The sequence below is a fragment of the Narcine bancroftii genome, chromosome 2 (assembly GCF_036971445.1).
Source record: "Narcine bancroftii isolate sNarBan1 chromosome 2, sNarBan1.hap1, whole genome shotgun sequence".
NCBI classification, from domain to species: domain Eukaryota; kingdom Metazoa; phylum Chordata; class Chondrichthyes; order Torpediniformes; family Narcinidae; genus Narcine; species Narcine bancroftii.
In genome coordinates this window covers 6,248,762-6,263,551 of record NC_091470.1, presented here as the reverse complement: position 1 = coordinate 6,263,551, position 14,790 = coordinate 6,248,762, and the positions used below count along the sequence as shown (strand labels likewise).

The 14,790-nt window shown below is 49.2% G+C and overlaps 1 protein-coding gene across 4 annotated transcripts in view; it reads left to right on the top strand.

Annotated features, from left to right (window-relative positions):
- The window catches only part of LOC138753147 (calmin-like), a 69,194-nt gene that overhangs the window by 43,725 nt on the left and 10,679 nt on the right, over positions 1–14,790 (top strand). For all 4 annotated transcript variants that reach the window (XM_069915727.1, XM_069915730.1, XM_069915728.1 and 1 more), the window contains 5 exons: positions 2,356–2,438; positions 5,251–6,471; positions 8,559–8,716; positions 11,075–11,165; positions 14,616–14,765. In XM_069915727.1, the coding sequence (XP_069771828.1) occupies positions 2,356–2,438; positions 5,251–6,471; positions 8,559–8,716; positions 11,075–11,165; positions 14,616–14,765 (1,703 nt within the window). The remainder of the gene's footprint in view (positions 1–2,355; positions 2,439–5,250; positions 6,472–8,558; positions 8,717–11,074; positions 11,166–14,615; positions 14,766–14,790) is intronic.

Sequence of the window (14,790 nt, the reverse complement as noted above, 5' to 3'; positions counted from 1 at the left end):
TCCCTCCATTTCCCTGCCTCTGAAACATTGCTATCGTATCTGCATCCACTCCTACCCCAGGCTGCCCATTCCAATATCTTCCCAAACCTTGCCCCACGCATCCCCTTCCCACCACCCCCACTCACCTTTCAATGCATTTCCTCTACTGGGTGTGACATTTTTACCCTGGCGAAAAGATTCTGACTGTCTACTATAATCCATGCCCCAAATAATTTCATGCACCCCTATCAGGTCTCACCGCAGCTACCGACGTTCCAGAGAAAACAACCCACATTTGTCCAGCCACCCCCTGACACTCACACCCTCTAATCCAGTCAGCATCCTGGTAAATTTTTCCCTTTTCAAAGCCTCCATTTTGGGGGCAATAATAGGAAAGCTGAGTATTATTTAAATGGAGACAAGCTAGGGAGTGGGGAGGAGCAAATGGATCTGGGAGTACTTGTTCACCGGTCACTGAAGACTAGCATGCAGGTTCAGAAAGCTGTGAAGAAGGCAAATGGTATGTTGGCTTTCATAAAGAGGGGATTGGAGTACAGGAAGAGAGACGCCCTTCTGCAGTTGTACAGGGCCCTGGTGAGACCCCACCTGGAGTATTGCGTCCAGTTCTGGTCTCCAATTTTGAGGAAGGACATACTAGCTATAGAGAGTGTGCAGCGCAGATTTACAAGGTTAGTTCCAGGGATGGCGGGGTTGACATATGCTGAAAGGCTAGAAAAACTGGACTTGAATCCGATGGAGTTTAGAAGGATGAGGGGGGACATGATTGAGATCTACAAAATCATCAGGGGGATAGACAGGGTGAAGTCGGATTACTTGTTCCCAATGATGGGGGAGACGAGGACTAGAGGGCATGGTTTAAGAATACAGGGTAGGCCCTTTAGGACGGAGATGAGAAAACATTTTTTTACCCAGAGAAGTGTGAATCTGTGGAATGCTCTGCCACAGAGGGTGGTAGAGGCAGCTTCGCTGATTACGTTCAAAAGAGAGTTAGATAAGACTCTAGTGGGCAAAGGAGTTAAGGGTTATGGGGATAAGGCTGGAAAGGGGTTCTGATGGTAGTGATCAGCCATGCTCTGTAAAATGGCGGTGCTGGCTCGACGGGCCGAAGGGCCTACTCCAGCTCCTATTGTCTTTCTGCAACGGGAGACCAGCCCTCCAACTACAGCCTGGCCGACGTTTTACAGAGACGCTTTTCTTAACATTGAAGTTTGCTGATGTTTCAAAGAGAGACGGGAAAGCAAGCACTGGCTTCAATGCAGGGGGAGGGGGTGGGTGCGGACCGCACCATTAGAGGGGGTGACACCAAAATGACTGGCTAAAAGTTTTGTGCCGAGTTTCAGCAGAAATTTATTATTTTTTGTCAAAATATCCCTGTTGTTAGTTATAACAACAACAACATTCTTCGTAAGCCCAGCTTCAATATCCCTTCAAGGCTAAAGCTCGAAGCTCATTAACTTTTTGAACCTCCTAACCGGTCAGAGCCGTCATTATTACCCAATGACAACGACACTTTGAATCGTGTGCTTTCGTCTGCCCGCGCGCACCTGCACGCGTTGCTGTTAGTATTGTTTACAGTCGCTGCTTTTCTCATATTTCTGGTGTTTTAGCTACAATTCGAATTTATAATTTCAACATGTAACATTAGTACAAAAACCATTACGAAGGATTCTGCCTGATGAGGAGTCCATGGTGGGGAGGGGGAAGGGTGTGACGCTATGAGTTACCACACTGGGTGACACCAACTCCCATGGCGCCCCTGCGGGGAAATTGTTTGTGAGAAGGATCGTTTCAGCTGAACGGCACTGGGGAAATATCATTGAGAGGTGTATAATCTGGGCAACTGTAAGTTACCCACTCCAGAGAAAGCAGAGAAGCAGGCGAGAGTTTAATACATGAGAGATCACGAATGCAAGTGTCCTAGGACATGGCATTCACATCCCCAAATACATACGTTTTTAAAATTTAGAGATACGGCATGGTAACGGGCCCTTTTGGCCCATCAGCCCTCACCCCCCAAATAAACCCACGTGACCAATTAACCTACTGACCCACATGTCCTGTGTGAGAAAGCCAGAGCGTCCAGAGGAAACACACGCAGACACAGGGAGAATGTGCAAAATCCTCACAGACAGCGCCAGATTCGAACCCGGGTCGCCGGTGCTGTCACAGCGCTAACTTCCTTTCTCGAATTCTTGATTTATTTGCTGCCATTGATGCCCCCGGATTGCTGGTCCAGGAGCGAGACCCCAGTGGCACACGTCCACCTCCTGTACCTTCTCTCTCCCCCCCCCCCCACCCCCCTCCCCCAATCGACATCACCGACAGCGCATGGTGACCGTTTCCTTTCGCTTTCAGATGTGGATGTGGAACGCCCCGAGGAACAGTCCATCGCTACCTATGTGTCGCAGTTCCTGGAGCACTTCCCCGATGCAGACGAGGTAGGACCTCTGCCCCTCAGCATTGCCTGCTGGTAGCCTCTGTGCTATCAAATGGCAATTGTATCAATTCCTCCCACCACCATCTCATGCAAGTTTGATGACTTTTCGTCAGCGTTCCTTGATGCTAGATGATAACAGACAAGATTAAGGGCTGGGAAATGTTGTCGATGCAGCTACTCGTTAGATTTTGCCATAACACAAGCCCGCCAATTTAAGAAGGGTACTAAATCAGCCATGATGGAATGGCAGGGTGAACTTGATGGGCCAAATGCTCCTGCTACATCAGACAGTGGTTCTCAACCTTTTTTTCCCACTCACATCCCACTTTAAGTAATCCCTAGACCATCGGTGCTTTGTGATTAGTACCTTGAAAACCCCTGTTTAAACCGTACCTCATGGACTCATTATGTGCACAGTTTCAGAACTCCAAAGGAAATGGGCCAGTGACAATTTTTCTCAAGCCAAATATTTCAGTAACAATTGGGTCTAGAGCAGTGATTCTCAACCTTCCCTTCCCACTCACATCCCACCTTAAGTCATCCCTTACTGATCACAGAGCTCCGATGGCCTAGGGATGACTTAAAGTGGGATGTGAGTGGGGAGAAAAAGGTTGAGACCCACTGCTATAAAGACATAGGAGCAGAATAAGACCATTCGGCCCTTTGAGTCTGCCCCACTATGGCTGACTTAACCCCATTCTCCTGCCTTCTCCCCTAATCCTTGATTCCCTTCCTTATCCAGAATGTATCTATCTCCATCTTAAATCAAACCAATGACCTGGCCTCCACAAATTCATCACCTTCTGGGTAAAGAAATCTCTGTTCTAAAGGGACGTTGTTGTAGTCTGAGGCTGTGCCCTCTGGTCCCAGACTCCTCCCCCACATCCTCTCCATGTCCACTCTATCCAGCCCTTTCAGTGTTCGATGCTTCAATGAGATTCCCCCCTCATTCTAGATCCCAGCGAGTACAATCTCAAGCCCCTTTTGTTCCGGGGATCATTTCAGTGAACCTCCTCTGGACCCTATCCAATGCCAACACATCTTTCCTTCGATAAGGAGCCCAAAACTGCTCCATCCAGTCTGACCAATGCCTTATAAAGCCTCAACATTACGTTACGTCCCTAATTTCCGATCTGTCCATCTCATTTACTTGGTGGGAATGTGGTCACATGAGACCCATCAGCACCCACTCCAGTGGGCAGTGGGAGGCAACCTAATAGTGTCAATGCGTCCACCCTTGAGCGAGTTTGGCTGGCAACATGAAGGTTTAACTAGATTAGTTGTTCTGTATCAATTGGTGAGAAATCATCTGAATTTATTTTCCTGAATTTGTCACGAAATTTGTTGCTTTGCGGAAGCATTACACATGCAAATAATGCAATAAATTACATTTTTAAAAATAAATAAATAAACTGGTTCGAAAGAAGAAAAAGTGAGGCCGTGTCCATGGGTCATGGACCGTTCAGGAATCTGATGGCGGAGGGGAAGAAGCTGTCCTTGTTCCGGTGGATGTTCGTCTTCAGGCTCCTGTAACTTTTCCCCGATAGTTGCAGTGTGAAGAGGGAATGGCCTGGGGAATGAGGGTCCTTGAGGTTAGAGGCTGCTTTCTTCAGACTCCGGCTCTTGTAGACGTCCTCGATGGAGTGAAGTCTGGTGCCCGTGATGACGCTGGCCAAGTTCACAACTCTGTAGCCTGTTCCTGTCCTATGCACTAGCCCCTCCGTACCAGCCAGTGATGCAACCGGTCAGAATAGTTTCTCCACCTGGAGAAATCTGCAATAGCCTTTGGTGTCAAAAAAATTCTCCTCAAACTCCTCACTGGGGTTAGGAGTTCATTTGGGGTGAATAGAAATAGTCCACTGAAGCATGAACGTGGCATGTTTGTATTCCAGGTATCGAGATTCCTCCCTCTTCTGTATCCCTTCTGCTCTTCCCTTGACTCCACCTTTTGTCCCAAACCCCCCCCGCTCCCTACCCCTCCTCATTCTCCTTCCTCTTTGGTTCCCCTCCATCTCTTCTGTGGATTTTTTCTCTCTCTCCTTCCACTCCATGCCTTTTGGTTCCATCCCCACCACTCCCCTCTTCCTCATATCAGAATCCAGCTCTGGCAGCCTCTCTTTACTCATCACCCACTGCGTCATATTTCTCAACTTCCTCCACCTGACCCTCTGGATTTTCATATCCCTCCCTCCCTCCCTGTGCCTGGCTTCTGTCCGTCCCCCACTTCTGTCCGTCCCCCACTTCTGTCCGTCCCCCACTTCTGTTCGTCCCCCACTTCTGTTCATCCCCCACCTCTGCCCGTCTCCCCCTCTGCCCATCCCCTACCTCTGGCCGTCCCCCACCCGTCCATTCCCCCCCCCCACCACCCACCTGTGTCACCTCCACCTGGTTCACCAATCCCATCCAGGGTCCCTCTGTGACATCTCACCAGTCTCCATCTCAATCAGAGACCCATATTACCTTTGTTCTTCATTGATCTTTTTTCCTCCCTGTATTGTACATTCAGTTTGTTTCCATTCATTACCTGTTTACAGTTCTTTATTTGTTTACATGTGTACATTGCACTGCCAATTAGCGGTAATTCTGCCTGGCCTGCAGAAAAAAGACCGTCAGGGTTGTAAATCTGAAAGCAGTGACTGAGGGAGCTGGAAGAGTAGATGGAGAGCAGCCATTGCTCCTGGGTTAATGATAATTTCCTGCATCTTTCAGATGTCTTCATAAGGTCCTGAAGACCCATCATCACAGGTAGATTGGTTGAGGGGATGTTTGAGTTATGTGTGTGTCTGGTTAATACATCTCTGCTTCCCTGACAGAATGACCTGCCAGAAGATACCCCTGAACTTCCGTTGGAAAACACTTGCTTCAACACTGTGGCTGCACCTTCAGATCTAGATGTAGAGGATTCCTGTAAGACCGAAGGGCAGGGGGTGATCAATGACTCATTGGCACCACAACATCCCAAGGAACTTGCACACACCGCACTGAAAGAAGATCTGGTCGACGACCGAAACCTGCATGGAGAAGATGATCGATCCTTTGCCATCGAGGATGGGAGGGAATCAATTTCCTCTTCGTCCATTCCTGTCCTCAAGGGCCCAGTGACGTCGGTGCATCAAGATGGCGGGTCGCCGCCTTTGGTTCGGCGGTCCACCCCTGATGACACCGAGACAGTGGAGGAGATATTCGTCCTACTGCATCCAGTGAGGAGGAAGTCTTCGAGGGGTGAGAAGATGTTGGTGCTGGAGAAGGAACTGACCTCCCCGGATTCCTCTGATTATGGGTCAGCAAATGACGTTTTCACGGCTGTGCCTGACATTAAAACGGCTCAAGCCCCTGCAAAGGAACTGTGGGAGTCCTCCTCCGAGAAAGAAGCCGCATGTTCACCTTGCAACTCGCAAGGTCAGTCGTTACACCCCGTGGACCTCCGAACGGATGCCGCCGCGCCTGCCCAGGGTAGGACTGTTTCGGAGTCATCGATGCAGACCGACAACAAGACTGCTCCTCAGCCCTCAGGGACTGACTCTACAATCTCGGACGAAGGAAAGGTATCCGTGATTCCACTTAAGCTGGTTTATTACCCTCACTACGATGTGCCCGTGTCTGACGTACTCGAAGCTTTTTCAGTTGCTGACCCTTCTCAAAGAGAATTTATTTCCAGGATTCATTCAGATAAGGAGTTATCACCTTTGACCGATGAAGCCTATCAGTCTTGTTCTGAGCTTAGCGGTGCATTATCTTTGCAAGAACTTAGCCCCACCTTGTGCACTCCTGACTTTGACCAGGCAGACGGTGTGAATCCTTCCAGTCCCCCAGAACTTGCTCAGCCGCTCCATCCTTCCCAAGGAACTGAGACATCCAAGCTTGTGCCTTGTGCTCCCAACGGATGCCCTGAGACATGCTCTGATGGACTGCCGGAATGGCCGGTGCAGGAAGGTGCGAATCGATGTTGGGAGGAGAGGTCTTCGCTGCCAAAAAGTGGACGTGTCCCCGTGCCTGAGAGGGAGCATCGAGATGAAAGGAGTGAAGGCCCAGAGGTAATAATTCATCAGACTGCATGGCAAGGTTCAGTGTGTTCCACTGGTCGCCTGTGAGGTGTGTTGTAGGGTAGTCAAGGAGCCAGGCCGAGAGAAGTGAGCCTTGTGGTCCTCAGGGTTCATACTGACCTGCAAACTCCATTGACACTGCCTCCATTTCATCCTCCAGCTCCCCCTCTCCACATTCTATCATTCACCCACTCTGGCAGAAGGTCGTAGTGGGCAATTAAATTACAACCGGGGCCAGGGAAACAGGGGGGAAAAAGTCGGGACTGGGGATGGGGGGGGGGGAACAAGGAATGTCAGGACAGGGTGGGGGGGCATGGGAGCGGTTGGGATGGGGAGGGCGGAACGGGAGAGGCCGGGATGGAGGAGGATGGACGGGATAGAAAGAGAGGTCAGGATGAGGGAGCAGGGTGGGGGGGGGGGGAGACGAGGTGGGGGAGTGGACAGAGGAAGTTTAGGAGGATGCGTCAAGTGAGACTCACTCAGATGGACAATATGGATAAGTTGGGCTGAAGGACCTGCTGTCAACCCTATGACCCTACCTTGTTTCTGAGATTAGTGTGTCTTTTAATCGTTCTTCCATGTAGTGCCACTCACAAGATCCAGTGAACGTGGCAAGTTTTAGAATCTGAACTCAGTTTTGTAAAAGTGAAAACATGATTGCTGGAGAAACTCAGCAGGTCCAACGGGGCCCGTTATAGAGCAAAGATAAAGATACAGAACCGACATTTCAGGCTTGAGCCCTTCACCAAGGTATCGTACATCGATGAAGGGTCAAGCTCCAAATGGAGACCTTGCTGAACGACTGAAGCCTGAAACACTGGTTCTGTATCTTTATCTTTGCTCTATAACGGGCCCTGTTCAGGCATCACCGGTATCTGACTTGGCTTAATGAGGTTCAAGTTTCTGGCCATGTGTTTTGAGGAACAGTGAGGAAGTTTGTTTTGCGAGGAGTCCCACTGGTCAGCCCATGCAGTCTGGGTGCAGAATTACAGAGAAGGATTAGCTGAATCAGAGCAAAAAACAAAGTTATTTTACGTGCGAGGCTTGTTCAAGAGACCGATAACAGCAGGAAATAAACCTTGGATCTGGAGGTGAATCTTCTTCATGAGGGAGGCGGGACGTGAAGGGAGAAAGACTTTGCTGTGAGATAGAAATTTCCACAGCAAAGGGCACATCCATAAGGTAAGATTCTTTGCGCAGGATTCCATAAAGGTTAACCTCCAGGTTGAGTCAGTGGTGATGAAGGTAAATGCAATATTGGTGTTCAAATCTAGAGGGATAGGGTATAAGAGCAGGGATGTTATGTTGAGGCATTATAAGGCACTAGTAGGGCCCAACTTGGAGTAAGGCAGTGGTTGTCCACCTTTTTCTTTCCACTCACATCCCACTTTAAGTAATCCCTATGCCACAGGTGCTCTGTGATTAGTAAGGGATTGCTCAAGGTGGGATGTGGGTGGAAAGAAAAAGGTTGAGAACCACTGGAGTACAGGGTTCAGTTTTAGGCTCTTAAGTAAAGCTGAGCTGGCATTGGAGAGGGTGCAGAGACGATTTACAAGAACGATTCCTGGAATGAAATGATGACGGCTCTTGGTCTGCATTCTTGGAGTTCAGAAGAATGAAGGGGGACCTCATGGAAGCATTTGGAATGTTGAAAGGCTTGGACAGAGTAAATGTGGCAAAGTTGTTTCCCACAGTAGGGGAGTCTAGGACAATTTCAGAATTGCCCATTTAAAACAGAGATGCAGAAGAATTTCTTTAGACAGAGAGTGGAGAACCTCTGGAATTTGCTGTCGAGGGCAGCTGTGGAGGCCAGGTCGTTGGGTATGTTTAAGACAGAGAATAATAGGCATCTGAATAGTCAGGGCATCAGTGGCGAGAAGGCCGGGGAGAGGGGGCTGAGTGGGAGAATAGATCAGCTCATGATGGAATTGCGGAGTGGACTTGATGGGCCGAAGGGCCTACTCCTGCTCGCATATCTTAGGGTCTTAAGATTTTATTTTGCATTGTTAAGAATTATCGGAAGTCTTGTGGGATTAATGTCGTGCTAACTTATCCAGGCATCTATCCTAACATTTCAGGAGGGAGGAGACCAGCTGTGGCACCTGCACTCAGATCCAGTGAGAGGTGGTGGGGAATTGATTGGAGGAGATGTGGAGCATTGTGGCAGTGATTTGGTACTGGCAGTCGATGCCAGCGAATGGAAGGAGACAGTTACGCAAGGCACAGTGATTTCAAGGTGAGCACCAGCCCTCCTTTCATCTGTCTGTCGCTCCCCCTTGCCTCCCTCCTCCTGATCTTTGGTACTGTTGGATAACCAAAACCTAGAACACCACAAATTACACAGAGCCTTGTTACAATCACAACTGGAGACAGGTTTCATCTCCCAACTTGAAATAAAATGTATCTTACTAGGGCAGCAACCTTTACAGGCAGCGCCAGCGATCGGGACCAGGGTTCGAATCCCACGCTCTCTGCAAGGAGTTTGTACCTTCTCTGCATGGGTTCTCTCGGGGGCTCCAGTTCCCTCCCATCATTCAAAACGAACCAGGGGTTATAGGTTAATTGGGCGGCCGGATTCATGGGCTGAAATGGCCAGTTACCGTGCTGTAAGTCTAAACTTAAAAGAAAAATTAAAATTTTAACTTAAAATTGAACCTATAGGGATGCAGAGATAGTTCAATATATCTGTTAAAACACAGAAATGCTGGAGGAACTCGGCAGGTCTCGCAGCGTCCAAATATAACCAACGTTTCAGGCCTGAGCCCTTCCTCAAGGTATAAGCAAAAAGCAGACAAGGCTGGGGAGAGGGGAAGAATGGGAGGGTACAGACCAACAGACAGAAGGTGTTAATTGGACAGGAGAGGAAAGGTGAGAACTGATAGGGGATATACTGGTGCCTGTTTGATATGGTAGGTGGTCCGGGGTAGAAATGAGTGAACCACGGAACTGTGCAGGTGCTGTGATTGTAGTTTAAAACACAGAGATGCTGAAGGCACTCAGCAGGTCTCGCAGCGTCCACAGGAGATAAAGATATAACACTGACGTGTTTCTGGACTGAGCCCTCCTCAAGGTGCCTGACAAAAAAAGCTGGGGGAGAAGAGAAGAACGGGCAGGGGGAGGAACACAGACATGGATAAGAAGACAGGGGAGAATTGGGGAAGGGGAGAGGGGCTGTTGGCTCTGTGCTAGTATTGCATAATATGGCATTGAATTGTTTATTTTCATGTGTACCGAGATACAGTGAAAAGTTTTGTTCTGCATGCTATCCAGACAACCTAGTGCAGCAGGTTGATTAAACCACCTGCAGATGCTGGGGCCCAGTGCAGAGCACAGAAGAGCCGGAGAAAGTCAGCAGGTTTCGCAGCATCCACAGGAAGTAAAAGGCAGTCGACGTTTCAGGCCTGGGCCTGTCCTCAGGAATGTCGAGGAGTGGGGAGAGGCTGTAAAAAGGTGGGCGAGGGGCACAGGAGCCATTTTGCATTGTTAAGAATTAAGTGTTCCGGTAAAGCAAAGTGGAGGGTGCAGTGTTAAAGAGAAAAGTACATTTCAAGCAGCCATCCTCAACGGCACACTGAAGGAAAAGCCTTGATTCCTTTTCACATCATGTAACACAAAAACTGAAACTTGACCTCTTAACAGGGTAGGGGGACCATAGACTTTGAGCAGACTCCTGAGTTCGGGGGGGAGTCATAGCCAAAGAAAGGTTGAGAATGGTTGGTCTGGAGTCCTCCATAATCGGGCGTTGGGAGGCTGAGACTGAGGGGAAGCCCCCTCAGACAACAGGAGAGTCCACAGTGGTAGCAGGAGAGATCGCGGTGGTAGCGGGAGAGACCAGGGTAGTAGCGGGAGAGACCGCGGTGGTAGCGGGAGAGACCAGGGTGATAGCAGGAGAGTCCGCACTGGTAGCGGGAGAGACCGCGGTGGTAGCGGGAGAGACCGCGGTGGTAGCGGGAGAGACCGCGGTGGTAGCGGGAGAGACGAGGGTGGTAGCGGGAGAGACTAGGGTGATAGCAGGAGAGACCGCACTGGTAGTGGGAGAGACCGCGGTGGTAGCGGGAGAGACCAGGGTGGTAGCGGGAGAGACCACGGCGGTAGCGGGAGAGACCACGGCGGTAGCGGGAGAGACCAGGGCGGTAGCGGGAGAGACCACGGTGGTAGCAGCGGTGCTGCAAGAGCAAATTAGTGGATTAATGGAGCAATGTACAGTCATGTAATGTACAACACTAAGGATGTGAAAAAACTTTGCACGTAATTTTATCAAGATATGTGTGAAAAATAAACACATTGGAGGGCCTCCTGATCGTATGGGGGGTTTGGAACCGGGGGTTCGGGTACACTGATGGAACAGACAGGAGGCCGTAAGGCTGCCGAGGCTGCGAGACACCAGGTGGCAAATCCACGGTCGCCCAGTGTCCCTGAAGGGACTCTCTTCTGCTCCTCTTTGTGTGTCTTTATGGCAGGCAAAGGTCGATGGATTTGGGAGTATTATTAGATGTTGTGTGTTAGTGCGTGACAGTAAAGGAATCTTGGAATCCAGATTGACTTTTGAACTGAGTTGGTCTGTGATTTTTTTTTTTGTTGTTGTTTGTTCCAGATCGAGCATTAGCGGAACAACTGAAGATGTACGAGCTGCAAATGGTGGCCACATGAGGCGTACCGATCAGGAATTGGCCCCAGAAGTGATGGTGAGTGTCACAAGCAGGGAGATCAGGTCTGGGATTGTGCTTTGGATCTTGTTGTGGAAAAGTTATTTTCAAGAGGAGGACTTTGTTTCATTTTGGGGATTTAAAGTTCAAGTTTATTGTCATGTATCAAAAAGAGGTTAATTTGGGAGCCAACATCTTGTACATAGTACAGCAAGGATAATGCAGTGCAGTTGGTACAGAGCAAAGGAAGCTTAATTCTACTATTTTGGGGAGTGTTCCAGAGACTGATAACAGTGGGGATGAGGCTGTTCTGGATTCTGGGGATGCATGAACTCACACACATGAGTCTTCCTCCTGACAGCAAGGGGAGGAAGAGCGTGTGGTCAGGGTAGGATAAGTCTATAAGACATAGGAGGAGAAATAGGCTATTCAGCCCATCGAGTCTGCTCTGCTATTTAATCATGAGCTGATCCATTTCCCCACTCAGCCCCTCTGCCCGACCTTCTCCCCATAACCTTTGATGCCCTGGCTAATCAAGAACCTATCAATCTCTGCCTTAAATACACCCAGTGACCCGGCCTCCACAACTCCCCATGTCAACAAATTCCACAGATTCACCTCCCTCTTGCTAAAGAAATTCCTCCACATCTCGGTTCTAAGTGGATGCCCTTCAATCCTGAAGTTGTGCCCTCTTGTCTGGGACTCTCCCACCAGGGGAAACAACCTTTCCATATCCACTCTTTTCACACCTTTCAGCATTCAAAATGTTTCAATGAGATCCCCCCTCATTCTCCTAAATTCCAACGAGTCAAGGCCAAGAGCTGTTAAACGCTCCTCATATTAAAACCCTTTCATTCCCGGAATCATCCTCGTGAACCTCCTCTGAACCCTCTCCAACATCAGCACATCCTTCCTTAAATGAGGAGCCCCAAACTGCTCACAGTACTCCACGTGAGGTCTCACCAGAGCCTTATAAACCTTCAACGTCACATCCCTGCTCTTTACTGTATTCCTCTTATAATGAATTCCAGCTTTGCAATTGCCTTCTTCACCACCGACTCATCCTCCATGTTTACCTTCAGGCCGTCCTGCACGAGGACTCCCAGGTCCCTTTGCATCTGGGTTTTTTAAATTTTCTCCTATTTAAAAAAAAATCTCTTGACATTTTGCTACATTTCCAAGGCAGGGGTTACAGTTGTCCATTGACAGAGGGGAATCAAGTCAAGTTAATTGTCATTTGATTGTATGAGTACAACCTGATGAAACAGTGTTCTCCGGTCCTCGGTGCAAAACACGCAGACACACAACCAGACATAACACACATACAGACAAACCATACACACGTAGGACAAGTATTTCATCCATACACAAATAAATATTGTTTCATGGACATGAGTCTCGGAGGGTCAGTGTGAGCAGTTCCTTTGGTCGTTCAGCGTTCCCACTGCCCGTGGGAAGAAGCAGTTCCCCAGCCCGGTGGTGCTGGCTCTGATCCTCCTGGATCTCTTCCCCCGACGGGACCAGCTTCATATTCAGATCCTGAATGATCAATGAAGCAAAGACACTGCCTTACTTTTCATACAGTATTTAAAAAAAATTATTGTTGTAAAAGAGGTTTATATGTTTGCCCTGTGACGCTGCTGTAAAACAAATTCCATGACTTGTTCATGACAATAAATTCTGATTTAGCAAAAGAGGGGTTTATGGGACGGTCTGAGCCATGGTCGCAACCCTCTGCAGTTTCTTGCAGTCTTCAATAAAGCAGTTCCCATCCCTTGGAGTGACGCACCCTGGGCAGGATGCTTCACTGGTACACCTGTCGAGTTGTTGATGGACTCGGGTAACGGCGAGGCGGTGGTATGCTTTTTGGATTTCCTTGAATGATATCATTCCAGCATCTGAAGAAAAAAGTGAATTGGCTCAAGTAGGTGAGATAAGAACAAGAGGACGTAGAAGGTGAACTGTTTAAGGGGAACATTGGGGGAACTTCGTGACACAGGGAGTATTGGGAGTGTGGGAAGAGCTGCCAGCTGAGGTGGTGAATGCCGGCTCGGTTTTGAGATTTAGGAAATATTTGGATAGGTAATCAGATAGGAGAGGTATGGAGGGATATGGTCTAGGTGCAGGTCAATGGGGCTGGGCAGAATAACAGATTGGCACAGGCTCGATGGGCCAAAGGGCATTTTTCTGTGGTGTAGTGTTCTATGATTCTACATCCACAACTGATCAACTTAAAAAAAACATCAAATTTCCAATTAGAATTTGACAGTTGAGAGAGGAATGCCAGATCAGTTTGCTTCCCGTCAGTGGTGAGCAAAGTGCGAGAATCGGTTGTTAAGAACATGATACAGGTACACAGTCCTTTATTTGGAACCCTTAGGGGACAGTGTGTTCCGAATTTAGGATTTTTCCGGATTTTGGAAAGCCCACCTGAGTTGTGCTGCCGTATCCATCCCTACCCCCTTCCAGTCACCCTGCCATCTCCCCCAACCCCCCCTCGCCTCCCCGACATGTGCTGCCGGTCTCTCGCCTGCCTGACCTTGCACTGCTGGTCTCCTCCCCACGCCCGCCCGACTCACGCTGCCGGTGTCCCCACCCCCCCCCCCCCACCTCGGCCGCCCGACTCACGCTGCTGGTCTCTCGCCTGCCCGACTCGAGCTGCCAATCTCCCAGCCACCCAACTCGCCTGCCAGTCTCGTCTCTCTCACCCCCCCACCCACCCGCCCGACTTGCGCTGCCACCTCTCTCCCCACTTGCCGGATTTTGGAGCTTTCCAGATTTTAGATGTCTGGATAAAGGATCGTGTACCTGTAATAGGATTGGTGCAGTCGATGTTGAAATTATTTTTGGCAAATCTGAGGCGATGTGTTGGCGGTTATGAATGAATGGTGGAATAAAATCAACCACCTTCCTGAATCAGAACTTGTTGTCACAAAATTTCTTTGTTTTGCAGCAACTCTTGCTATAAATTACATTTCAATGATAAATAAATAGTGCAAAAAAATAGGAGAGAGTAAGGCAGTGTCTGTGAGCCATTGTCTGTTCAGAAATCTGATGGCAGAGGGGAAGAAGCTGTCCTTGTGCCACTGGGTGTTCATCTTCAGACTCCTGTACCTCCTTCCTGATGGTAGCAGTGAATCGAGGGCAAGGCCTGGGTGGTGGGGGGCCTTGAGGGTAGAGGCTGCTTTTTTGAGGCACCGCCTCATGTAGATGTCCTTGGTGGATTGAAGACAGATGCCCGTGATGGCGCTGGCCGAGTTCCCTCTGTAGCCTTTTCCTGTCCTGTCCATTGGCACCTCCGGACCAGACAGTGATGCAACCAGTCAGAATACTCTCCACGGCACACCTGTAGAAATTTGCAAGGGTCTTTGGTGACATACCGAATCGCCTCAAACTATTATAGCAGCTGGCACTTAATTTGTGTGTCTGTTCAAATGGCCACGGTCTACATTTTCCAAGCTAACAGGAGCCTCTTCCCTTTTTATTCAGGATGAGCCACATTTAAGTCATTGGGAGCACTGTGTGAATAATCAAGATCATGTCTTCACGTGGTCAGAACCGAGAGAATTCATTCAGGATGAATGGTTCGAGGATGCTGACCTACCGACGTCAGTGGGGATACAGGAAGGACAGCACAAGGTAGTGGCCGAGGCCCAACCTCCAT